We start from the raw sequence: 25,593 nt of genomic DNA on the forward strand, positions 1-25,593 counted from the left end.
TTACTACAAAGCATGGTTACACAAGGTAGATAAATATGATGTATCAATATGTTTCTGTAGCTTTTTTCTTTAAGTGCTAAAACTTACCAGAGAAAAGCCAATGAAGCGTGTGTTGTTGTCACCAGGTTGATTAGGCTTCTAAGCTCACCACTACATGTAGTACTTTGTGTACTCAAAGACCACGGGGTATCAAGTAGGCTTGTGCTGTTCATTGACATGAAGTGCACCTGAGCACTCATCTCGTTCGACACTTTCATAAGAGTCATTAACGAACGCACACATCTTTCTGCTTCATTTAGCTATTCTTAACAAGAGGCATCTATCACAGCAATGTTAGTGCTGTGCGGTCGCACTGACCTCCAACAAGCTCTGATTTATTCCAAACTGTTGCCATCCTTTCGCTGCAGGACAATATCGACACTGTGAGCCTTTAATTATGAAGCCATAACTTTAAACTTGCATCAGTCCTAGCTGATTGCAAAACATGTTAATGTCAAGAAACCAAGGCACAGTCTGGTTATCAGTTTTCAGAAATCCCTTGTTAGGGTCACACTTAGAAAATGATTAATTCAATGAGTATAATTGTGACAATGACCACTGTTGTGGCACTTTTTCTCTTATCCAGGTTTGACAATATATTAAACCAATTAGTTGCAGTGAAGGATGTTTTTTTTGCAACAGTGTCAGTTTTGTTTACTCGGCTTGAGAACAAATTAAATGGTGTGTCATCAGCAGTGCAAGCAGTGGAAGATTGTAAACATGTTTTTCCCCTTTACCCTCCCTTCGAAATGAGTAATAAAACGACCGCTGTTAGAAGATTTAATTCTGAGGAAGCCTCTCTCTGGGGCTCTGCGACACACTAAGCAACACCATACAAAAGATTTCAAATTAGAAGACGCTTTCATCAACCCACCAAAGGCACCTTGAACTTTGCAGTAATAAACTTGAACATTTTTTAAAATATTAAATACAAATATCACATAATTACTCAATTCCTACACAAATATAACATAATAAAGTTGACCCCTGTCATAAATTTAGCAAAAAAAGGAATAGAGTAGACAATGGAAGTTTATTTGTAAAATAACTTTATTTCTAGACTACATAGTAAGGCAGTAAGTGTTTTTTTAAGATCATAGTCTAACTGGCACAATATTTGGTGTATAGTTTAAAATGGTCCCTAAAAAAATCAACTACATCATACAGAAAAGAAATTTAAAAAATTGAATTTAGTCTGTATTCATAAAATGTTTTTTTTAACAAAATCCCCATAATTTGGTACATCAGACACAGAATAAAGTGGGATCAAAGTAAAGAGTCTTCTAGATCTCTGGAGTTATTGATGTGCAGTCTTGAGTTTGTTTTTCCCCAAATGTGGTGTATTTAGTTGGTAGTGGGTTTTGCACATTTAAAAATAAATACCACAATACTGAAATAAATCAATTTTTGCAACCTGCATAAGTCTTTCATATCTGTATATGGGCTTGCGTGTAAATGGCTTGGTTGTTTATCCAGGGAGGAACCCTATCCCACTTTTAGTCTCATTCAAATCCCTCAATCAAAACCGACTTAAATGCTTTTCTCGCCAGGGCAAACATGGAAGGCTTGTCAACCTTAAAAGCATTTTCGCACTATAAGAATCAATCCACATTATTATTGTCCAATGGAGGTTAGTAGTGATCAACAAGCAGAGCATAAGATGTTGTCAAGAGCCCACGTTAGGTCCTCCTCCAAACTAATGCAGTGAACATTCCATTAAGGTCCGCAGCAACACTCTCTTTGTACAGAAGTCTACAATTGAGTGTGTTATAAATTGAGATAATGTAAAAATAAAGTTCACTGTCATCCCCAGATGTCTTGTAAGTAACGTTTCTGTTCCCTCAAGCCAGCCAGTTCCTTCATTGCGTCTAGTTGGTCTAGCTGAAGTTCAGTCTTGATCATCTCTATCAGGGTGTCATTCACATCTTTAGCCATGTTCTTGGCATCCCTGGCCATAGATAATGTCAGAGCATTGTGTCAAACAACCAAAAGGTGGCTAGAGATGCTATGAGATAGTGAATATTTGTAATCTATTAATCTACTGAACTTGTAATATGTTATTTCTCTGCATCGCACACGAGTAAAATCCAGCACAAATTGCTACTTTGAAGATATGTCATCAAAATCGCACCAGCAAATTTCCATTCCCAATGTGTGGTTATTAAAGGTGTTTTTAAAAATAAATTCTGCAATATTTCACAATAGCTTGTCACACAATTATCTTATCAATTCAAAGTGCATTTGAAATGATCTTGACATGTGTGTTTGTTGTAGAAATAAACAGTAGGTAGCGACACTTACACTCCCATCGCCAGTAATTAGGCAATACACACCCCTAATGGTTATATAAAGTGAATGAAAATCTCAATGCATCTTGAATTTTGACAGTGACCACTACGGAAGACATTGATAATTTTGCATTTGATTAATTAAGTTCAAATATTTTAAAGATTATTTAGAAGAAGCATCTAGCTCCACACTGGGGAGAAATCAAGACCCTCTCAATAAATAAAAGGACTTATAGCTATAATACTGCCACTGTGAATCTTTGTTATGTGTCATTCATTGTCTTCCTGAAATTGCACTGATGGAAATATATCAAGTGTATCAAGATTTAGGTATGGAGAAAATAATATTTAAACGGTGAGATAATGCAGCCAAGGAAAGCATGCAAATAAAACTCTTTGTTGATTAACAACAATGTGCATTTGCAATCTTTGCAGGGTGTTTATCGAGCCCTGAATTTTCATGCATGAGCGCAACCCTCTTTTATAAATCTTCATCACTGTGCAATGCATAAGAAAATATTTCCACTACAATGATGACTGGCTTATACACCCATTATAAATTGTAGTTTAAACTTGAATCAATGCTTACGTTGCATATTTATGCAAAATGGTTTTAAAATTGAGTTAGCAAGAGATGAATTGCACGTTAATTTCATGCAGGTGATAACAACACTGACTTAATAAAATGATAGCAACAAGTTCAAGCTTAAGAAATATGAATAGCCTTGTGTAAAAAAAAATAAATAAATAAAAGATTCAACTGTGAGACGTATTAGTATCTCAAGTCCATTTGGATTATTTTAGTCTTCTGAATAAACAGGGTTATTGCTTTAACCAAACATATGATAGAATGGTTTGAGGGGGAATGAGTGCCATTCATCGTGCATTCTGAATATGGCTTTCTGAATATTAGCTTTGTCAAACATCGTCCGGTCGAGCTAATCACCTTTTTTAAACAGGGTATAAATATCGTTTAAGGTAAATTTCATGTTTCTCGGAGATATTTGGGGAAAAAGAGCTATTTGCCTAGAGAAAGGATATATGAATGTGCTAAATTAAAACTTTGTGGTTTTCATTATAAGGATAAGGCAGTATAGTTAGAATGACTTTAAAAGATTTAAGAGCCATAAAATATTGGTTCAGGCCTCTTAATGAAGTAAGCAACAAGATAAAAACCCTCATAATTTTAACTCTCGGTCATCCAAGAACATTTAGGAGAATTATGTGCTGTCATTTGTGAGCACAGTTTTATTTATTTACTTTTTATGATTATAATCATTGTTTATGTTGAAAGTTCCAATGAATAGCACCACAAGTTAAAAAAAAATAGATAAAAGAAGTCTTACCCGCAGACATAGATGCAACCATTGTGTTTGAGCAAGATGTTGATGATTTTTTGGCTTTCAAGTAGCAGGTTATGTTGGACGTATCTAGGAGTTCCTCCTGAGATGAGGGTCTCATCTTCCTTGGGGTCCTCTCTTGAGAAACACACCTTGAGATGGTTCAAGGTACCACTTCTCACAAAACCCTCTAGTTCCTCTCTAGGGAAAAGAAAGACAGAAAACAATGAAATTACACTGCAGTAATGTAACAAATGATGTAAAGGTGCTGTTGGTGTGCATAGTGTGTATGTGTACATGTATTTATCTCAGTCTCTTAGTTTTGCAACAAAGCTAAATAATTTGCATTTGCTTGTCACATTTTGTACACAAAAAAGGGATTTTTTTTAACATCGAAATAAAAAGGCACTTTTATTCTCCTTTGTGTAGTTGTTTTCTTTGAAAGGAGTGTCTGCATGGATGATATGATTGAGGTTTGTGCAATGATGCCAACTTCTATCAAAATCAGCTGGTTTTGTCAAGTATAATATCAAAGCAGTCATTTTTGTTAATCCTGCATATTCATGGACAAACATAAAAAAAAAAACACCTCCGAATTTTTAACTGACAAAGCCAACAATTCTCCCTTTGCTTTCTGTATTTGTTGTTGCTTTCTATGAAGTTTCCATCATTGGCATGTAGGAAAATATCCATTTATTTATCCATATTTTCTGCAACCACATTTTAAAGGCCTTGAAAACATATTGGTGATACATTTGCATATTTATTAGCATATAGTAAAAGTGATCATATTGACACACTAAGTTACACATTAAATAAGCATACAGATGTATTTATGCCTGCAAAGACTGATACTGATGTATCTGGAGAAAGTATTAGTTGTACGTGATGTGTGGACGTGTATTTTTCTCCAATACCCTTCTGGCAAAATCTGGAGTTTTTTATTCTCATGGGTAGGGACAATCTGGATATGCAGAGCAATGCCCTTCTAACACCACATTGGAATCCATCCAAAATACCCTTAAGATATTGTGTGCAGATAAAAAATAAATAAAAAACGGCAAGGGTCAATAGAAGCAAAAAAACTAAAATGGGCAAAAGGTCCAAGGAAAGCTGTGCCAGACAGCTAATTTATTTTGCTTAACAAGAAAACCAGAAAGGTCAAGGCTCTGTTCTTAACACATTTCTCTAATCAAACCTGCCGTTGGGTGTACCTTTATTGTATCTCTGTGAGGTAAACTTCCCAAATTCTCTCCTCTTCCTCACTATATTCAGGGCCTCCAAAAAAGATTGTCCAGAAGCAAAATGGAAGAAAACTATGGCTTTGACACCACAAGTCAAAGTTGTGCCTCAGGTAAACCAACAATTTATTTAACACACAAAATGTGGCATGGAAAAGATGACTCTATAGTGGTTTATAGTTTTATCGCGCAGAAAAAGATTTATTTGTACCAATTGCTAAAAAGACAAACCTAGGAGAAAAACCCAACCAGTATAAGGGGGGAAAAATCATAAAGTTATTCAGTTATACAACTTATATTGACCCCAATTTAAGGTCTTCAGTTTAATGTCTTTGAAATGTTGCAGGAAGATGGAGTGCCGAAAAAAAATGTCTGTTGATATCAAACAACATGCAAATACCTCACGAGAATGAGAAAGAGATTAGAAACTAATCCATCATCCAGAAGTATGATCAGTGATTTACATATGTGCTATGAAGGCAACATTTCTTAAGCATGCTTTTCAATTAATTTTACATCGTGATTTGTGGCCAAATTACAATACACCAATGTATTCAGTGCCTGGGAGTCTTTTCCTTTTTATTTAATTATTTTTTGTTACATTGGTGACCTATTATGATTCATTTTATCTACATTTTTATCAATACAATTTCTTAATTTTGGAAGAAAAAATGGGCGGCCTGGTGTAAGAGTGGTGAGCACATCGGCCTCACAGTTCAATATCAAATGAAATAACCCTAAAAATGTTGAATGTCTTTATACCAACATAAGAAATTAAATATTATGCATTGGTATAATATCTTTCAAAGGGTTAGGTTAGGATACATAAGCCAAGTGATGTAAAAATGTTCTAACCACACAATAAAAAGGGAAAGTCAACCCAAGCTTACCTGAACAGGTAGTCTCGTTCTCTGTAGCGACAACCAAAAAACAACCAGGTCTCCCCAAACACTGCATCAGGATTCTGCTGCCTCTCCTTTTCTCTGAAAGTCAAACGGGACAGTCATCGGGCAATCTAAATTCATAAAGAGCAGATAAACAAGACTGCACCATTTTTTTGCAGCAGCAGCAGAGGTAAATAAAGTGTGGTACATTGCTAAGCAGAGATAGCAAGTGCCTTTTCTTCAAAAGAAATGCCTGATGCAAGGATGTCATGTGTATGATTAAACAAGGATAATTTACATAACTTGAAACAAAGAGAGAGCATCACATATCATACTGTCAGTGTCAAATAGGTATTGAATTCCAAAAGCAAAAAGTAAAAATGTTGGAGCATTATTTGAGGCCACAATCTGGAAAAAAAAAGTATGAAGACAGGAGAGCTGCTCTACTGATACCTGCCCTTCTAGCAAGATTTAAAAAAACAAAAAAACCTGGAAAAAAAATAGCTGACCCTCTCAACCTTCCATGACACCTTCAGTCAGCAGAATCTTAAAAGCCTTCTCAGTTCCTGCCAGTTGCAGGGAGCAAAATGAGAGCAGCCATAAATGGATGCCAAAAGTAATATACATAACAATGCAAGACATTATCACGATTCCTATTTTTGAAGCTGTGACGCCTACAGGGTGGCGTTTATCCAAGCCTTCACCGACAAATTTCTGACTTCATTAAAATAAGCACATCATCACAAAAATATACTTGTTTCTTTCTGTGGCATTGACAACAATATATGGGTTAAATCAGGAGCCTGGAATAGGCCTGAAAGTGGCTCTGTCCATCCATCTGCTGCAAATTTGGCATCCAATCCTGTTTGACTGGAGGATTTATTACAGTAAATGGCAGAAAATGAGTTCAATATGAAGTTAATAAGCCTGAAAAAGTGTTCTGCCTCAAGTAGGGTTGGGTACCGAATGTAAATGTATTCATAATTATTCTGCCCTTGCTACTTCCCCGCTGTATCGAGATAGAAATTTCCTCAAACAAGTTAATGATTCTTATTACCCTAATCAACATTGATATGACTCAAAGGAAATGCAAATCTCGAACAATGAACACATGCTGTCTTGTACCAGATCAGATTCAAATGATACCCAACCCTTAAGTGAATACAGTTTAACAGCTATAATACATGAACAAAAACAAATATATATATATTTATTAATTTTATATTTAAAAAGAGCTCTAGAATATTTGTAAAAGCATCAAAAAAGTTGCTGAGATCATTTTTAAGACAATAGAGTTACATATCAAAGTAATCAACATGTAGACCTAGTTGAAAATTTTGTTTGACACAGGTGTCATTACAGTATATTATATAAATACAATATAATTAAGTTTTTTTGTTTCACTGCTTGGATATAAATACTACTGAACATTTAACTTAAGTGTGTGTGGGAGGTGCATATGTGTTGGTTTATTTTGCCAATGCTCTCATTTATTTTCTTTTGATTGAGAGCGCCTTCAGTCATTAAAGCAGCATGTTCATTGACCATGGCCCATAAACTTGTAAAAGCAGTTGAATCACAACAGTGTTGGAAACACTTCATTTAGCCTACTAGGGAGTTGTTTGTTGCATTTTCAATCATTACCATTTTACATTTTAAAATATTGTCTTAATTGTTGTATTTTGCTGCCCTCACCCTCTTGTAAACAGAATCCCAAAAAATAATATAAAAATACAGTTAAGAATCAACAACACCCACAATAGGCAGAAGTGTTCACTCCACTGCTTTCTTGGATAAAACAGACCAAAATCAGATACCGTACAGAAACAGCTGAGTATTTCCCCAGGCCATGGGAAGTATTTGACGACACAAACAGATAATTGTGATTCATAAAAAAAAGTGAAACATTGTGTGATTTAATTTTGTATTAATTCCAATTATTTAGTGGTATTCATTAATTTGTCTATTGTACATGGTCAGTATACAGTAAATAGCAGGACCAAACTATTGTGGATTAAGAAGTGCTCGTTTCCTGTCCTTCCGTGCAGAATAGTTAAATGTAAGTAAAGTATAAGATAAGGAGTACAGCTAATTGAGTTTGAACAATATCTACAAAGGACACAGTTATTTTTTAAAATAAACTAATGTGTGAAGATGAATTTTAAAAAAAGAAACAAATAGATTACTCCAATCTCCTCACTATTGCTTTGCTTTACAAAGCTAAAAATTAAGCATAAAGAGCCATAGAAGTTAATAAAGCTCTTTACATGATCTCTTCTGGGAAATGCTGGATATCCAAGAATGTCCTTTACGATTGAATTCACTAATGGAGTTTTTCTGTGTGTGCTATGCACTGAATAAAGCAACAGACATCTGATTATGGCTGCTGAATTGTGCTTATAAATGAATACTTTACTCACTCATAAGTCACTTGGGCAGAGGCTGCATTTAAATAGATAAAATATAGGAAATTGTACTGTACTAGTTTAAAACGTGTTGCACATAAGACACAAATTCTAGCTTAGGAACAATTTTAAGGGAAACAAGAGACAGCAGCTAAAAAAAAATAAAAATTCCATCGTCACATGGCATTGTGACATCCTGATTATCGTGGCAGGACATTTTAGTATCAAAATGCACATCCAGCAGAAAGGTCAAACAATCACACAATTTCTAAGCCTACTGTCTTGTGGATTGCTCAAAAACACAGAAAAAATCTTGCAAGCTGTAAACAAAAAGATTACTTTTACATGAAGGATTTAGGTGAGTGTATTTCTCCCTAGACAGCATAATGAAATGTGCCAAAAGGAGAAAGACAAGAAAAGCATAGGAGCTGTCATTCAAGCATGCAAGTGTTAGAAAGAAATAGGGACAAGAATCTCTCCCTCTCAGGTTCACTACTATGTAGTCAAAACCTCAAAGTAAAACTTCCAGCACAATATTGATTCAATAAACCTCAATGGTGCTGAATACCCTACTGCAGTGTCTATCAAGTTGGTTTTTCTTTTACACCAACTACAACCTAAAAGCTATTCTTACCATGCAATGCTTCGATCATAAAGCATGAATACGGTAGCAATTGAAGGCAGAGGCTGCATTTAAATAGACAAATAGGGAAAAAATGCACTGAACTGGATTAAAACTTGTTCCACATAAGACACAAATTATAGGCAGTAAGAGTTAATAATTTGGTTGACATCCCAACTGTCAATAATTATAAAAAACCTATATTTTTCTTTTTTGGCAATAAAGTATTTTGTTCCAAAAAAAAAAATAATTGTGGCGCAGTGGCTGCCACTAAGACAGAACTACAGCTCAATTTCTTTAAAAGGGACCATTTATCAATGTTAATATTGACCTAACCAGTCAATTGCACTTTCCCTTTGTGCTCAATTATTGGATTATTTCTTTGATTAAAAATAAAGTAAATATTAAACTTCAGCAAATGGATGCCAAATCCAAAAAGAAGAGACAAGTCCTATTATTTGCATCCTGGCCAAGAATATTTTATGATCCGCAAATAGCCTCAGGTAAACTCATTTTACTGTGCTCGTCACCACTAACCGCTTGCCCTGAAGGGATCAATACCAATATAAAAAAATCTGGGTTCCATTTTGAGCAGTCCACACCAGAGCCTTTCCCTGAATACAAATTATAACATTGCATCTACACGCTCTCAACAGGATGGAACAAAATCCCATGAGGAGGGTAGCAACTAGAGCACTCCATTTGGTCGGTACCAGAAGCGTGACTATTAGTGATGAAGGGCACAGGGTTAAGACTTGATAAACATCTCAATTATCTTGTATGATACATTCCATGACCGTGGTTCACTCGCCTGAATTCCGTGCGGGCATTGTGGATGTTAATGTCAGTGTACACGATTGGCGACCATTGTAAGGTATAAGGTAGGCCACATTTTGCCCGAACTTAGCTGTGTTCAACTGCTTGGCTTTGGTATATTGTTGGTTTCAATTGCAATATTTCCTTGACAAATCAGTCTGATAGGTAACCTTATTACAATACAAACACAAGCCAGAATTGAGTGAAACAATACAAGAATACTACATTTGTATCGAAGCAAAAAATGAATACGGTCAGCCCCAGGGCTAGACAGATGGCTGGATGCACCGGCCACCCAATCACAGGTCCAGCACCATAAGGGGCTCAAGCAACACCAGGTGTGGTTCATCACTGTCACTGTCACCCTGTCTTAATCAGTTCACTGTTACTATATTTTCCCGTTTCTTCATGTTCATGTTGTCTGATATCCTAATTCTTGTTTTGCCCTAGGGACTACGTTCATGTTTCTGGCCTCACTGACTCCACGGTTCTCGACCCTCACACAGCGTTCGCCGACCTGCCTACGCTGCTTCCCTTGTGCCTTCTCTCGATCAGAGTACATTACAATAAAGAGAACTTGCCACGAGCATAGCTGCCTTGGTGCCTGCTTCGGGGCCCTCCGCCCACGATAATAACCGAATCCGATGAAATCCTTTGGTACAGTTTGTATGAAACCTATACTTAAGCAAGGTTCTACAGTCAAAACAAACAGAATAGGATCAAATCTCTCTCACCGAATTCAAACTGAGCATTGTTATTACTATAAAAAGGGCAAATAATATCACACATTTTCTATTAGATTCTATTTAAAAGTCAGCGTTATATATTTTTTTGCTTCTGTCACTGTTGTGGAAGGGGGCTAGCATCAAATTCTGCATAGAGCGAGAGATCAATGCCAGGCAACTGGCCTCGGGAACTTGTTAAAAAAACATGGCACCACCAAGAGAGCCTGTGCCTTTTAAGAGAGGCTTCTTCCAAGAAACACAGAATGCAAAGATTTATTTTGCTTGCAAACAAGCTTCAATTAGAAGGAGATGACAAGGTGTGATCAGAAGGGAGACATGCTGAATAAGGAGGTATTTTCTAAGGTGTCTCCATGGGAAATAAATTTGGGTTAAGATTTGAATATTGCTGTTACTTTAACAAACAGACTTGCATGAATAAAATGTTAAAATGCTAATTTTGATATTTCAAACAGTTGCAATGTTGACATATCAGGCTTTATCGCTGCTCCAAAGTTCACGGATAATAGGCAGCTGCCAAATTTTAAAAGAAAGAGGTTAGATAGAACGGGAAATCAAACAACAGATTAACAAAGAGGAATTCTTTGTCCTGTTAGTTCTTTCCCTAAGCAGCCTGTTGTAGCATTGAAAATAGAACCATTGGAAAGACCACCAAAACTTAAAGCTATGCTGAATATCACAATGCCAATACTGCATTATTAGAAAGGTTAATGGTTGGTAGTAGCTGGCAATGATAGAAAGCCATTACATTTTCAGTTCAATTTCAGTTGCAGCTGGTAAAATTGAGCTGCTCACTTTCAAAACTTTCTAGCCCTAATCAGTCAGTCGACTCGTATTTCATTTCAGGGCAGATAGCAATGTCGAGCAAACAACTGCCAGCTCCTGACTGATCATATGAATGTAGAATACATTTTTGACGTTTCTGAAAATTGGTCACCCCAACAGTTATCGAATACAGAATAAGATGAGTCACTGCTGGATTTGACAATCTCCAAGTCAATTTGGAGCCAATGTATTAACATAAATTGGATGAACTACCAGCTAAAGTCATGTTACAGAAGGAGGACTATCTCATCATAAGTTCATTTCTAAGAATGAAAATGAGCATTGACATTGAGTGCCCAGTTTTACTGCCTGTTAAGTAAAGTTCCAAAATATTGTTGACCTCAATTGACTAAAAAAGATAGAAGAAAGCTCAGACTCCCAAAATGAAATCGGTGTTTTGGTTTATGGACATGACGTTTCATTTTGGTGTATCTATAGTAGTCATAATTATCTCAACATGGTTTACAAGGACGGTTTGGCTTGTGCCTTGCACATTCAAATTAAAAGACATTCACGCTGACCTTTTATTTTTTTCTAAACATAAACTTGTCTGCACATCTTTTTTTCTTGTTTAGAATGTTGTAGAAAGAGACATTACCACCTAACTCTTCTATGTTTAAAGGACAGATCAAATTGAGGGAGGAAATTTCATTTAACACCCATCATCTCTCAAAATGACACATCAGATTCATGCTAATCTGACAAGTATTCAACCACAATCACCTGCAGTTACTTCTAAGGCGAGCCATCCTCCAAAGCAGGTTGGCTGTCCAGAGAATTTAGTGACAATTGAAGTTGACTGGGGCACAACCTCATCTGTGCAAAGTCACCCGCGACTTATAAGTGTCAGTCACACTAAAAAGGTTTGCGCTGCTTCCTGACAAGTCCACATAGACGTGGGCTCGGTTCAATGCACTGCTATCAGCCTGCGTAGGAGAATTTCCAGACTTAACTCTTTATGACGGGTCATATTGTAATCTTGTGACATACTTGTCATTTCAGAACCTCCCCAAATTTTTCAATGTCACATCAAAATATTCTTCACATCTATAATTAAACTAACTGCAAAAACACCCTCATATTAACATTTGCTAGCAAGCATTTACTGTGGTCTGTATTATTATTATTTCTTTTATAAATGTATGCATTATTCTGTTGCTATAACTCCTAAAAACACACCAAACTATATAGTGTATGTGAATATATCATGTTTATTGTAAATTACCTCATTTATTCTTAATGAGATGACCAAAACAATCTCTGACTTAATAAAGCCATTTTTTCTTTTAACAGTTTTTCCAAAATACCATAGAGGAAAGCATACTCTTTTTACATTAACAAAGGACAATGTGTGTCGTCAGAAATGGCTGGACTTTAAATTTGTAAAAAAAAAAAACACTGCACCAATAAAGGTCAACTATGTTTGTTCCAAAGCATTTTACCAAGGACTGCTTTCAAAAATAATATGTTTTTATAGCGGACTCGTATACAGATTACCGCTATACGAGATTAAAGGATCCCATTGAAACTCTCAAAAGCACCACACAGGTAAGCGGAATCCTATTTTACCCAAATGAAAGCATTACGTGACCATTATTTTTGATAAAAGCCGGGCCACAATGTAGTATTACGGAATAGTATTTTCAGTGTTTTAAAATGAATGCTGTAATGGGCCTAGTATTGACATCATTAGTATGTCTTTGGTATAAGTATCGTCCTCATTGAGTAACAGAACTAACTTTTATTTCTTTATGAACGGAAATTTGGCGCTAACTGACAATTAGACAAGGCATTATTAAACCGTTTTTTTTTTTAATGATAAGATTAAACAACTGACCTCGAAAAACAAACCAAACATTGACATAGCAAATGGGACAATTTTACGTTTCTTAAACAGAGAGAGTCCCATTTCTAGTCGTTTGAGACACCCATGATGCAAAAAAAACGTTATAATAAGTCGTTTCTGAAATGTACAACTTTCACAAATCAATTTTAGGTAAAATTTTGACTTGGATGTGTTTTAAAATAATAGGCCCAGCTTTAAAAAGGGCCTCCTGAAACTGTCGGGGCATATAGTGCAGTGATGACATGCATGTTGAGATTTGTGAATATCTATTACCAGGCCCGGAAATGTCACAGCAGCAACCTCTGCTACAATCTTCAAGAAATCAGCGCAAAGTAAATTAGTACGCATGAATAAACATTTGCTCACCTTTGCTGGAGAAAGCCAATGAAGGGCGCTACGCCTGTGCCAGGTCCAACCATTATTAGAGGCATTGATGTGTCAGGTGGACATCGAAAGGAGGAGTTGGGTCTCAAACCCATATGGATCTGAAGTGTGAGGTTCACAGAACATTAGTGTGCATTCTAAATAATGGAGGTAATTAGAACACTGCTGAAGAGACACTGTGGGCCTCCCAATCTATTAATTGATCTACTTAACATTCTAAAATGGGCTAATGAGAAAACTTATGAGCTCCGGACTAAAATCCACAGGGTCAGATAGAGAGGATTAAGTTGCTTTAATTCAAATTTCATTTGATTATAATCAACTCAAACATCAATCTCAAACCTGGCTAATCAGTAGAATCTCAAAAACGAAAAGCCAAATGGGGTATCATTACTCCCTTTCAGGCAAATTTCCCCATGTGCCCAAGATGAAAAAGCGTGCGTCAAACGCATGGTTTTCTGACCAAAAGAAAATATAAATCAGGGCAGCTCCACTACTGAACAACAACAGATGAAGAACACAAATATATAGCACACACAAAAAGCTGAAAGCCAAAAATTACACCCATTGCTGAATTTCAAAAGGTATATGAGTACTAAAATCCCCAGATATGAATACTAAAATCCCCAGATTCCTAGTTTTAAGAGCATCTATTGTTATATATAACCAGAAACACAATGAAAGCTAATGTTTTAATTGTCAATAATATTGTAATGCCCTTGCCAGAAGATAAGACGGGAGTTGGGATTGCTCTTTCACAGTCTATTGAATGTTCAACAATCCAATAAACACAAAAACGTTATAAATTTACCTGTGGCAGACCATTGTAAATGCAGTCACATAAAAAAAAGTGCATTTATTTGTCTAAGGCAGTGAATGAGTTAAAAAGTTATTGGTTATTATTATATTTTTTCTGTTATCTTGTTGCGTTGGAGAATAAGAATTATACCATACTACGACCTTTGCGGATGAAAGTAATAGCTGACACGGGCCTAAGAAATTTTATTTGTTCAAATAAATGGTGAATGCCCGCTCGAGCAAAATAATTTATTTGTTATCAGCTGCTTTTCCTCTACCAGTTTTCTTTGGGAAAGTTCATATTTTCTCAAGTCTACCAACATGCCCTTTATTATTTCAGCCTTCCCTTTATCGTGTGTGCTCGCTCACCTGCGGTAGGGCAATGCCACACTGCGGTTCATCTTTCCCTGAGTGTACAAGGACAGGGGTGGCGAGGTCAAAGAGCCAACCTGTACACAGGCCCCGCCTACCCACAGGTCGACCCGAGGATGCTGGGAACTCGACAACGCTAAGGACAAAATGTATTTTGCCCGGGTGTTGAAGGCAGGAGCTGTGAGTTTGAGAAACGACAGAAAAACTGTTAGATACAAATGGGAGTGAGAGAATATTTATGTATATAGCCAAACAAAAAGAGTGAAGGAATAGAATTCATTTAGAGTCTAAATGAATTCTATTCCTTATTTTCTTCAAAAGTTGTATTTTGTCTAAATTTTAGACAAAATACAACTTTTGAAGAAAATACCCATTTGGACAAGAATTGATCAAAGTAACAGAGATGAAAAGGCTTTAAATGTGATGTGGGTGAAAAGGGAGTAGCACTTGAAATGAGGCTGCTACATTTATGTCTGCATGATTTGTCCAAACAATTTTCTATCAAGGGCTTGATACATAAAATTTTAAAATATTCAAGGTACAATTTTGCACGCCAGTACTTCTTCTTAGAAGAAAGTCATGGTACAACTGTTATATAGGTCAAGGTATGATGATTGTACAACCATCTATTTTCTAATGTTTACCCTGTTCCAAGATTCAGAGAACCTGCAAGTCTATCTGTGCTGACTGGGTGTGAAAGCTAAAGCCTGGATTTGTCAACTGTCAATCACAGGTCAAAGTGTAAAGATAACCAGTCACACCTGAAGGGGATTTTCTGGCTGCACTAAAACTGGATATGCCAAATATATATGAAGAGTCTATAGAGTAGGAACTATAATACAAACATGGAATGGGGGGAAAAAAAGGCAAGTCACAATTCAAGATTATGCCACTGGCCACTAAAGGGTAGTGCCTACTTTAAAAAAAATAGTACTTACAGATAAGCAATAAATGAAATATTACTGTATATATGTATCAATTAATGAGTGAGAGAGGGGACAGCCTTGCCTTCGCATGGCAAATTTAGAAAATAATTCATATTCCTTCTTGAATTTCAAAAATTACATTGAGGAATGAAAAATTAAGTGTCCATCCACCGTCTGGGCCCACGCAGCTCTCAATCCTTCTCCTTCCTACTTTCTGTTTGCCATTGTAGCCCTCTATTGACTCCAGCATCAATAATGCAAGCCTCGAATGTCTCAAGTCTGCACTAACTGACAAACTACAGTCGCCATCTCTCGCTGAAGTGTGTCTTGCTCTCTGTCTTGCTCTTTCCAAAAGCAAGGAAGCAAAAGCCAGTAAGAGAGAGGCTGGGAAGTTTTGACCTTGTCTTGGATGCTCATGTTCCTTGCTAGCTTTAAAGTCGGCCCTAATGGGCAGTACTTTAACAGGAAGCGCAAATCGATGCCTGGCTAAGTGAGGCAAAAACATGGAACAATGATTTAAATAAAAGAATGGCAATAGTCCATTTATTTTTGCTCTAAGTTCCTCCCATCACAGAGTTCATCAGGGAATCACATCGACACACTCAAATGCACTTAAGGTCTATTTTCTATCAGGTGATAATTTGGAAAGTTTCTTACACACGAATATTACTAAACAGCTCAAGCTTTACCTCAAACAGTTTGCTCACTGTAAATGGATCCGTAAATATTTTAAAGAAACTATCCAAATACAGCTTCACAAGCCATAATTTTCAGAAATGACAGCTAGTGCTAAAAAAAGGGCAAAGAGGCATTCATTCAATAGTCATTTTAAAGTTATAAAGTGGTTTTAGTTTACTTTGGTGAAATTTGATGGCATTGTATTGGGAAATAAGCTTCTAATGTTTGTGGGTGACCAAATATGATTACTGTATATCTCAAAATGGGGCAATTCAGTTCTACACTATAACAGCAAGCTGAAAAATTCAAAACATTTTGTTTAATATGGATTATACTTAAATAAGTCAATTTTTTCATCCAGGTTCTGATTGTATTAGTAGATTGTACAGATTATCAACTACCTAACATCACTACCACTTTATTTGGGAATCATTTAACCTTTGTGAATTACATGCCAAGGTGCATTTTTAATTTTGTTCATTAAATGAAATGAATCCCTTAAAAGTAAGTTAATGTATTCACGCATCTAACCAAATGATTATAATATATGTTAATATCAGTACTAATTCTCACACAAATGATATATGTATAAACTTTTCTCTTGGCAAGCCATATATTATCCAGTCATTACAAGAACAAAGCTGCATTTTTGTTCATTAAAAGATTTGTCAGTGTTTCGTTGTACTATCTATCCAAATGTAATAATCAGTGTCAAATTACATTGCAGATTCACTTCTTTTCAATTACCAATTGCTGTTATGACAGTGAATTTCCAGTCACTGTGGAGAGTAAATGAGAGCAGGAACGAGAATACTAGGTTTAAAAAAAATAGACATTCATCATTGTGAGTTCTTTTTAATGCTAACAAATGATGCCATAATTGGGGGAATCTTTTTTTTTTGTTTTTTGTTGGTTTTCTTACCTAGCAGCAGAATAAGGCCTCGGTTGCAGCTTGGGGAGATGCTCTAAAAAAAAAAAAGAAAAAAAAGCATACCTGTCAATCATTCTGTTGTTGTGCAAATATGTTATTAACCATGATGGATGGATGGAAAGGTATTGTGATCTAAAACAGTGTATTTTCAGCAACCCTCACCAGGACATGCCGCTGCTACATTTATTAAAATTACAAAGTCAGGCCATTTGAATCCCAAGTGTGTTGATGTGAAAGCAGTGGGAAGCAGATTGCTTATGTGAACCTTATTGCGAAGCCAACCATGAAGGTGCCCTCTTTTGAATAATAACCTATGCACACGCACATTAGAAAGGGTGGGCAACTGGAATTTCAAAAAAAAAATGTAGAAGGAACCAAGCTTCCCCTGCAGCAACAGGATATGTCATTGATACACTGCCACAAATTAAATGTGGGCAAAAAGAAGTGTGTTGGATCACTTGAAAGTTAGATGTGAAAAATAAAAACCCAAAGAATCACACTGTTCAGCTAAATCGCTTGGAAAGAGCAACAGCTGGACAAAATCTGCTTACCCTGTTGCCCTGACACCTCTTAACAGCTCAAGGTGTTAGGAATGCAACTCAGCAGGTGAATGTCAGGTTTATTTAAATTGAAATGACATCCACAAAACTAACTTTGAAAGATGATATAATGAGTTCAGTCTGGAAAATCACAGACAAAAACAGCACATTGCTAATCAAAACTAATTAGGATTACTACTCGTTCATGCAGTAGATAATCAGATCCTGCTTATGCCTGAATTACTTCACAATGGTGAATGTATTAAGGTATATATTACCTCTTTAGAGAAAAATGTTGCAACTTCAAATGTGTTTTAAAAAATTCTGAGAAAGTGGTCAAATGAAAAGGCACCTTAGCAACCCTAACAAACAATTTTAGGATTTTTTTTAAATGTGGGATTAAGGGCCAAAATCACCAGTTTGATTACTGATGACTCGATAAAATATGCCACTAAGCATAACCTACAAAAACAACACAAATTGTTGCATTAAAATAAAATAATGGGCAAAATGTAATTGTTCACACTTAAGCGTGTGCAAATTATTATTAGCAATAAACAAACAATGAAACACAAATTATTTTTGCACAATGTACGCAGTGTTTATAAAAAAAAGGCATAGTTAAGAAACTTTAATTACCATTTTTTGTTGTATATAATATATTTTATTTCATATAATTCTTTAGAGTAAAGAATGAACTAATGTTTTTTAAAAGTCAAATGTGGAAGGAAGGTTCTAATGTCTTAATTTAAATTCGTATTCAAAGACTTAAAAACTTTGGCATTCAATGCAAAAAGTTGAAAGATGGTTCAACCTTGAAAAATGCTTTTATTTTTCACAATTTCTTCAAAAATGACGTTTAGTAGAATTTTGGAGCTATTGATCAAATAAAATAAATATCAAGAAGCTTTTTATGAAACTGTGCACCTCGTTGCTGAGAAATAATTTAAATCTATATACAAGACCTCAAAAAAGTCATCTGTTCATTTAATGCAGGAGTGTCGCCCAGAAAACTTTTTTTCCCATTGAAAGAATGAATAAATGTCAGACACTAACTTTTCTATCTTTCTATTCAGTGCATACGCGAAAAGTGAAGAAAAAGAGACAGAAATATAGTCACATAATGGTGTGAATACTAACGTTCTCTCGCCAATAGAAGAACTGCAAAGTTGTTAGACATTAAAAAGAAACGACCTTACTTAAACTTTCTACTAACATTACAATTAACACTAGAAACTTGCCATGCATTGGAATTTGTAATAGGCCTTGCAAGCTCTTTCCTAATATAGTTTCACACAAATGTTGTCATATTGCCAATGTATAACAAGAATACTGTGAGTTTCATTCTAGAAAAAAAAGACATTGTTATCAGTATACATAATTTTGATGAATGATGATCAATCAAGTGTTTATAATTGCGGATAGAAAAGTAATAACCCCTTTCCACCTTGATACAATTACTTTCGTGGCCTGTGTTATATTATATTGAAAAAGATGCTTCCAAATAGCACCCCACTGTGACATTTTCACATATAGAAGGAAAAAAATTGTGTCATATAGTAAGAGAAAGGAGGAAGTATATTCGTAGTCTCCTGTGCTCTAGGATAGGTTCTCATTATTTATAGTTACTGTCAAGCCATAAGTATACACCCTGATCTTGCAGTCTAATGAACTCGGAGGAGTGCATAACACAATGTCCTTCGTGCGCTGAGTCAGGGTTCATGATTAACCTCTGCTCCAAGATCACCCTTACATTTGAGCAAATCTCTGTTTCTGTGCTCCACACGATATAACATCTGTTGCTCTCCATCCAACTCCACATTTTCTAAAATAATGATCCCTGATTTCTGCATTAAATCACTGCTAGAGAGTGGAGAGGAAAAAAATAAGGAGCTGTGGAAAGGGCTGGTATGGAGGCCAAAAATAACTGACCAGTGTGAAAGGGCAAGATCCCTGTAACAGCTGTTATAGAGAACATCTAAAATTTGGTCCGGTAAACTGTAAAATAGCTTGCTTGACTAATACTGAAGGAGGAATATTTCCTAGACAAAGTGACATACAAAAAAAAAGAGGGATTCAAATTCATCGAGTTTGAGGGGAGAAAAATGGCAGCAACGACTAACTTGCTTTGTTGAAGAAAAAAAATAAAAGACAAAACAACAGAAATGAAAGTCTCCCAATGGGCAGACAGACCTCTGTTCTTTGCTGTTTTTATAAATTCATTGCTGTCAAGAAAAAAAAACGACCTTCAGAAAGCTTGCTTTAACAAGGCAACAACGCCCCTATCAGGATGAAAATTGTATCACTTGACTTGACACATTTGGCAAAGATGTAAGATTAAATTTAATATAAATGCTTCTTAAAACGAACCAATTTGATTCACGTGTTGCATTGATAAATAATATTTTCAATTCAGAATTTGATGCACTGTGCAACATTTAGGTGACCTTGACTGAATATAGAATTAATATAATAGTTACCGTTATGTACCCAACTTTGTGGAGACCCTTACAGGGTGTCAAAAAAAATGAGCAAGTGGTAAAAAAAAAGGAAAAAAAAAATCAGGTGAATTTGGTGGAATGTGTCTGCATTTCTGGCACCTTCAGCATATATACTGGCAGTGCATTCTCCCATGAAGTTTAAATATGTTATCATCCTCGAGTTAAATTTATCTTTTAGCATACTCCAGAAAAAGAAGTCTAGGGGAACGTTCATTTTGAACGAGGGAACTACTCCACAGAATTTGTGGACACCCTTAAAAACAGCAAAATTATTAGGAGATACGAATGAATTTTGAGAAAATGAAATTGCCAAAAAAAGTCATTAGTATTGATTTTCTGGAATAGCTCGAGGAATGTAATGTTACTTTTGTGGTAAATTGCAAAAAAGTCATTACTAATGATTTTCTGGAATATATTGAGGAATATAATGTTACTTTTGCAGTCTGTTATTTTACTTGTTTGGATAATTTAATAACACAAAGACAAATTTGTGGTTGGGGCTTATGACAACTATGAGGCTACTGTTATTTTTTTAATATGGTCTGTATTCTAGGAAAAAGATGCTAATCCATTTTTTTTCCATCCAAGTAGGTATTGCAAGCACTTTGAGTTATGCTGTATTAAGAAATGTTTAAATTATTGAAAAGGAGCAGGTTGTAAATAAAGTATGGGGATATTTACAGAGATATACAACATACTTTTGATAATTAAGTTAAAAAAAAGAAAAGAAAAATAAATCTGAAATCGACCTAAAAATCAGTTGCGGGGTGTTCATTTTTTGTATGAAATATGGCTTTAAACAAGTAAAATGACTCAACAACTAAAACCCTGACATAATGGGGCCACATCAACACCAAGATAAGAGAAATTGATCTGACCTATGAAAAGACTGAGGGGAGGCAGACAGGATGGGAAGGCAGCAAGAAGCTCCAAAACACTGAGGCTGGATTCTCTCACAAACTGGTTGTAGTCAGCGGTGCCCTGTTTGCTACAAAGTTCTTGCAGTCTTCTCCTCTGCATAACGTCTGTTGTATACTCAGCCAGTGCTCGCAAGAAGGCCTGAGAAAGAGAAGGACCTGGCTAATGGTCACATGGAAGTGGATTGCATACTGACTTCTATTTCATTCTTCATGAATGTTCCATCATGTTATGCACTATAGCGAAATGTTATTGATGAGAACACAAAATAACTATAGTACATGGTAATAATGAGACATTTTGTGTTGCTTCTTATGGCTCAATATAGTACAGTTTAAATTCACATTAAAAAGGGATTTATTTGATATGTTTCAGATTAAACCTTGTTAAATGTCCTGATTTTTTTCGTATGTGAAAAAATAGATTAAAAGCATGAAGAGTTTTTGTAAAATACATTAAGACCCATAATTACACAGGTGGAATAGTAAAATAAAACATTTATTGCCTGAAATTTATGTCACAATTGGGGTGTGAATTCCATTTTTTTTAAATACACCTGAATATTCATGTTTGTACTTACCTTCTTGGGAATACTTCTAATTTCTAGACACCATGTTAGCAGGTACAGTAAAGAAATGTTCTGAGGTAGATATGAGGGCACTTGAGCACCTGTGATCCAGAAAAAAGAGAAAAAGCACATTACCACACAACTTGAATGTTACGCTTTAAGCATATTTACTGCATAAGTAAAATTAACACATGTTGTTGGTTTGTCATTGCAACTCAGTGCTGAAGAAATATGCAATAAATGCCAACCTTTTTTCTTTGTGTTTTTAAGTAGAGAAATGTGGACATGGTGATTCATCTTATCCTCAAGGTTCAATCTTTGAAGCAATTGCATGACCTCAGATGTTCTATTCGGGCAGAAAATGTCAAACGAATCCCCAGGTTGATAGTTCAACATTGGATACGCCTTGAGGATTAAAAAAAATAAATGAACACAAACCATACGGAGGAAAACAAACTAAAATATTCCTCTTAACGATCTTACCGAGATGTCAATCTCAAGAAGTATGGCTGTCTTGACTGACTCGCCTGTTGTTAAACATACTGCACGTGATATAGGAACCTTATAGAGAGCTTCACTGTTTAAGGGTGCAGAAATCTGAAAGAAATGGATGCTGATGGTAAAACACACACATGGCAAATAAAATCTAGAATTTAAATTAATTGGAACTATAAGAGGAAGGGAATCTGGAATATATAAATAGCAATGATTAACAAACAAGCATTCTGACCTCATCCCCAGTGTCTAATTCCAGAAGAGCCACATCAAGATATGATGGAGGAAGAATGGGAACATTTAAAGGCAAGTCCGACAATGGAGGCAGAGAGTGTGACAGTGAAGGTGCATTGGACGTTCCAGAATCCACATTGGATCTTCCCTGTGGTAAAGTATTTGAATTGACACTTTCAGCTGACAGGGATGCCACATGTGGTGTAGTATCTGAAGATGTAGATTGACAACTTGGGGGTGAAACAGGAGTCTGATGCTCAGTGATGGTTAGCAAGTCGAGTTGGAGATCAGATGTATGCGACATGGTAATGGTCTTTTCTGCATCCTCTTTGGAAGTCCATTCGGATTCCATATTTGTTAACGCTGCTTTGACAGCTTTCCAAAGTCCTTCAAGCCAAGGATCCACAACCACCTCCAACCTTTGAAGGCAAAGGGAGGTTTCAAATGGGAAAGAATGTGAAAAACAAAGCATGCTTTTAAAACTGCAGTGTTTCAACTTATTTGTATGTTATTTGCCAGAATGATTCATTTTTACCCCATATCGGGAGAGAAAACTCCTTGAAATAAATTGAAATATTTTTTTCAAAAGGAAAACAAAGCCTGTACAATATTGTCATATAAAAATTGGCCCAATCAATTATTTTGCAATTAGAACCTAAGTAATACTCTATACTCTAACACTATTATCAGGCTATCAATGGTTGTATTGTTGCTAAAAGCATATTGTAAAATGACTATATTTGAGTCAATGCTTTGAATATTAATAATCAGGGCATAAACACATTGTGTAATTGAAGTACATTTTTAAAATTAAAATTCCAAATATCGATATACAGTGTTCCCTCGCTTATCGCGGTTAATGGGGACCGGGACCACCCGCAATAGGTGCATTTCCGCAAAGTAGGGGTGCCCCTTCAAAAATGCTTAAAGAAACGTAACACGTGCACAAAAGCACCACCAAGCAAAAACATCATAGTAGTCAGTATGGAGGATCTTCTGCAGTTTTTTTGCATGTAAGAAACATCGTTATTGGGAGTTGTGAACATTTTTTTCTGGGCGGTGAAGATGCGCCTGTAAACAGCCATGACGTCATCAATGCGATTCCTGAACTCTCACCATGTTATTGACCATTTATTTGGCCTTTTTTTCATGCAATTACTAATACTTAATGAATATTTTGTTTCCACCTCTTGTAAAATGATGTAATTTATAATTTTAACTTAATATCTTTACTTTTTTTTTCCTGAAAAAAATCTGCGAAGCTCTAGCTATAGCGCGAAGTAGCGAGGGAACACTGTATATATAGAGAATGCAGCAGAAGCATCTATAACGTTATGTGTTCATAAGTTTCGTTTTGTTATGTTTTGAGATTTTTTTTCCCACTGTGCCGCACCCACTCTTATTTGTTTCCCTTATATAAAACTTACCCTACACCATCATCTGCATAACCTGATGCATAGAATTGTTGGCCTCCGAGTTCCTGTAGACGGCGCTCAATGGTCTTGCCACAGTTGCAAAAGTTTTCATAATTTGAGTCTCCTAAAGCTGAAAGAGACTTACACTGTGAGTCAGAAATTGACACAAAGTACACCACCGGCAAATTATTATTAATAATTATTATTGATTATTGGGATTGAAACCCACTTGTGGCGGTGTGATTGTGACCACAAATGGTTGCCTATCTCTATGTGTGCCCTAGAATAGATACTGGTGACCAGTCTAGGGTCTCGTCTGCCTCTCACACAAAGTCACCTAAAATAGGCTCCAGCACGCTCACACACTTGGACATTACGGTGGTTAAGTGGTTAATATGTCCGCCTCACAGCTTGGAAATCAAGTGTGCCATATTACTTGTGTGGATTTTATGATATTTTGTCTCTTTCTGCCAATGACTAGCTGGTTAAGGGTGTCTCCCACCTACTGCCTAAAGTTGGCCGGGTTGCCTCCTGGTTTGGAAAAGGAATGAAAGGTTTCACTTACCTAAAAGTGCATAGTGAAGGTTTTTAAAGTGATCAGATGGGAGGTTTTGCTTCTTTAAATGCCTGACGAATTTCAAAGCATTGTCTGGTGGCTCCCCATCTCCAGTAGTAGAAACAATGAAGATTACTGGGGACTTCTCCTTCTCCAAATTGAACTGTAAATGTTACAGTAATTTAAAAAAAAAGTGATAGGAGTGCACTCATGATACAAAAATAAATATTGTTGATCACTACATTGGATATTTGCATGCAATTGTTATTGGTTACCTTATCTTTTTGATTCAAACAGCTGATCTCAGCAAGTAGTCCATGCCCCTCTGCCTCATCAGCGACCCCCTCCGCTATGGACTGGGCTTGACCTTTTTGAGACCCATAGAGAATAACAATCCGACGTTTGATTTCGCTTGGCATTCTGCAGGAAAAACTGATGTTTAAATTGAGAAAATAAAAAGATGTAGCTGAAAATATTTCCTCACAAAATTCATAAAGCGGTGCTTTCCTTTGCATTTCTAAATGATAATTGGTTATCCAAACAATGGTACTCGAAAACTATGCACGTACTACTTAATTGATGACAGATGAGGTTACTACCCACGTGGAATGTTACTCTTCTTACTGTCCATCTAGATTCTTAAACTGAAAACATGTTGTAGATCCAACAAAAGAGTGTACCCAGTAGCATATTAAAGGTTGTAATAAAGCCAATACATACACAATAGTTGAATACCTTTCCAAAATGTAGAGTGATCATCCAAAATAGCTGTCCGACTATGGAGATCACAAATATGTAAGGTCTAGATGTCTAACGGCGCAGTCGACAGTGTAAGTAACTAGCGACCGTCTTGCGTCGGGGTTTTCCTAATATGTAGGGGATTTAAGATGTGATTTTATCAAGTGAAATAAGATTAAGCATTTGAATTCCCGAGGATTGGATTACGCAGAACATCGTACAAATATTTTCTAAGCATGCAGTGGATTTATTGCATCTCTGAAGTACATCAGAAAATAAACCGTGTTAAAATCTGTAGCTATTTCAAAGTACATTCTCCCTTGACGATACCATACACCCTTACCATATTAATTTAATGGCACCGATTCAAGATGGCTGTCAACATATGTTGCCTGTTCCACTAGACATACAGTAAACACAAGTAATCTATTTTCATATATTTGATATCCACAGTGGGCAGTGGAGAAGTAAGATTATGAGTGAGATGACAA

The 25,593-nt window shown here is 36.0% G+C and overlaps 1 protein-coding gene across 1 annotated transcript; it reads right to left on the minus strand.

The window, feature by feature from the left end:
- Nucleotides 1-1,081: 1,081 nt before the first annotated feature.
- Nucleotides 1,082-25,218, minus strand: mtrr (5-methyltetrahydrofolate-homocysteine methyltransferase reductase). Its single transcript, XM_077736169.1, has 15 exons — nt 25,100-25,218; nt 24,640-24,784; nt 24,374-24,527; nt 23,821-23,938; nt 22,395-22,812; nt 22,148-22,261; nt 21,913-22,069; nt 21,677-21,765; nt 21,057-21,237; nt 17,130-17,172; nt 14,601-14,781; nt 13,416-13,534; nt 5,799-5,891; nt 3,674-3,868; nt 1,082-1,987 (listed from the first exon to the last, which is right to left on the minus strand). Exons 2-15 carry the CDS (start codon nt 24,781-24,783, stop codon nt 1,843-1,845), a joined length of 2,151 nt encoding a protein of 716 aa, XP_077592295.1. The 5' UTR covers nt 24,784; nt 25,100-25,218; the 3' UTR covers nt 1,082-1,842.
- Nucleotides 25,219-25,593: the final 375 nt, after the last annotated feature.

This window comes from Stigmatopora nigra, chromosome 16 (assembly GCF_051989575.1).
Source record: "Stigmatopora nigra isolate UIUO_SnigA chromosome 16, RoL_Snig_1.1, whole genome shotgun sequence".
Lineage (NCBI taxonomy): Eukaryota > Metazoa > Chordata > Actinopteri > Syngnathiformes > Syngnathidae > Stigmatopora > Stigmatopora nigra.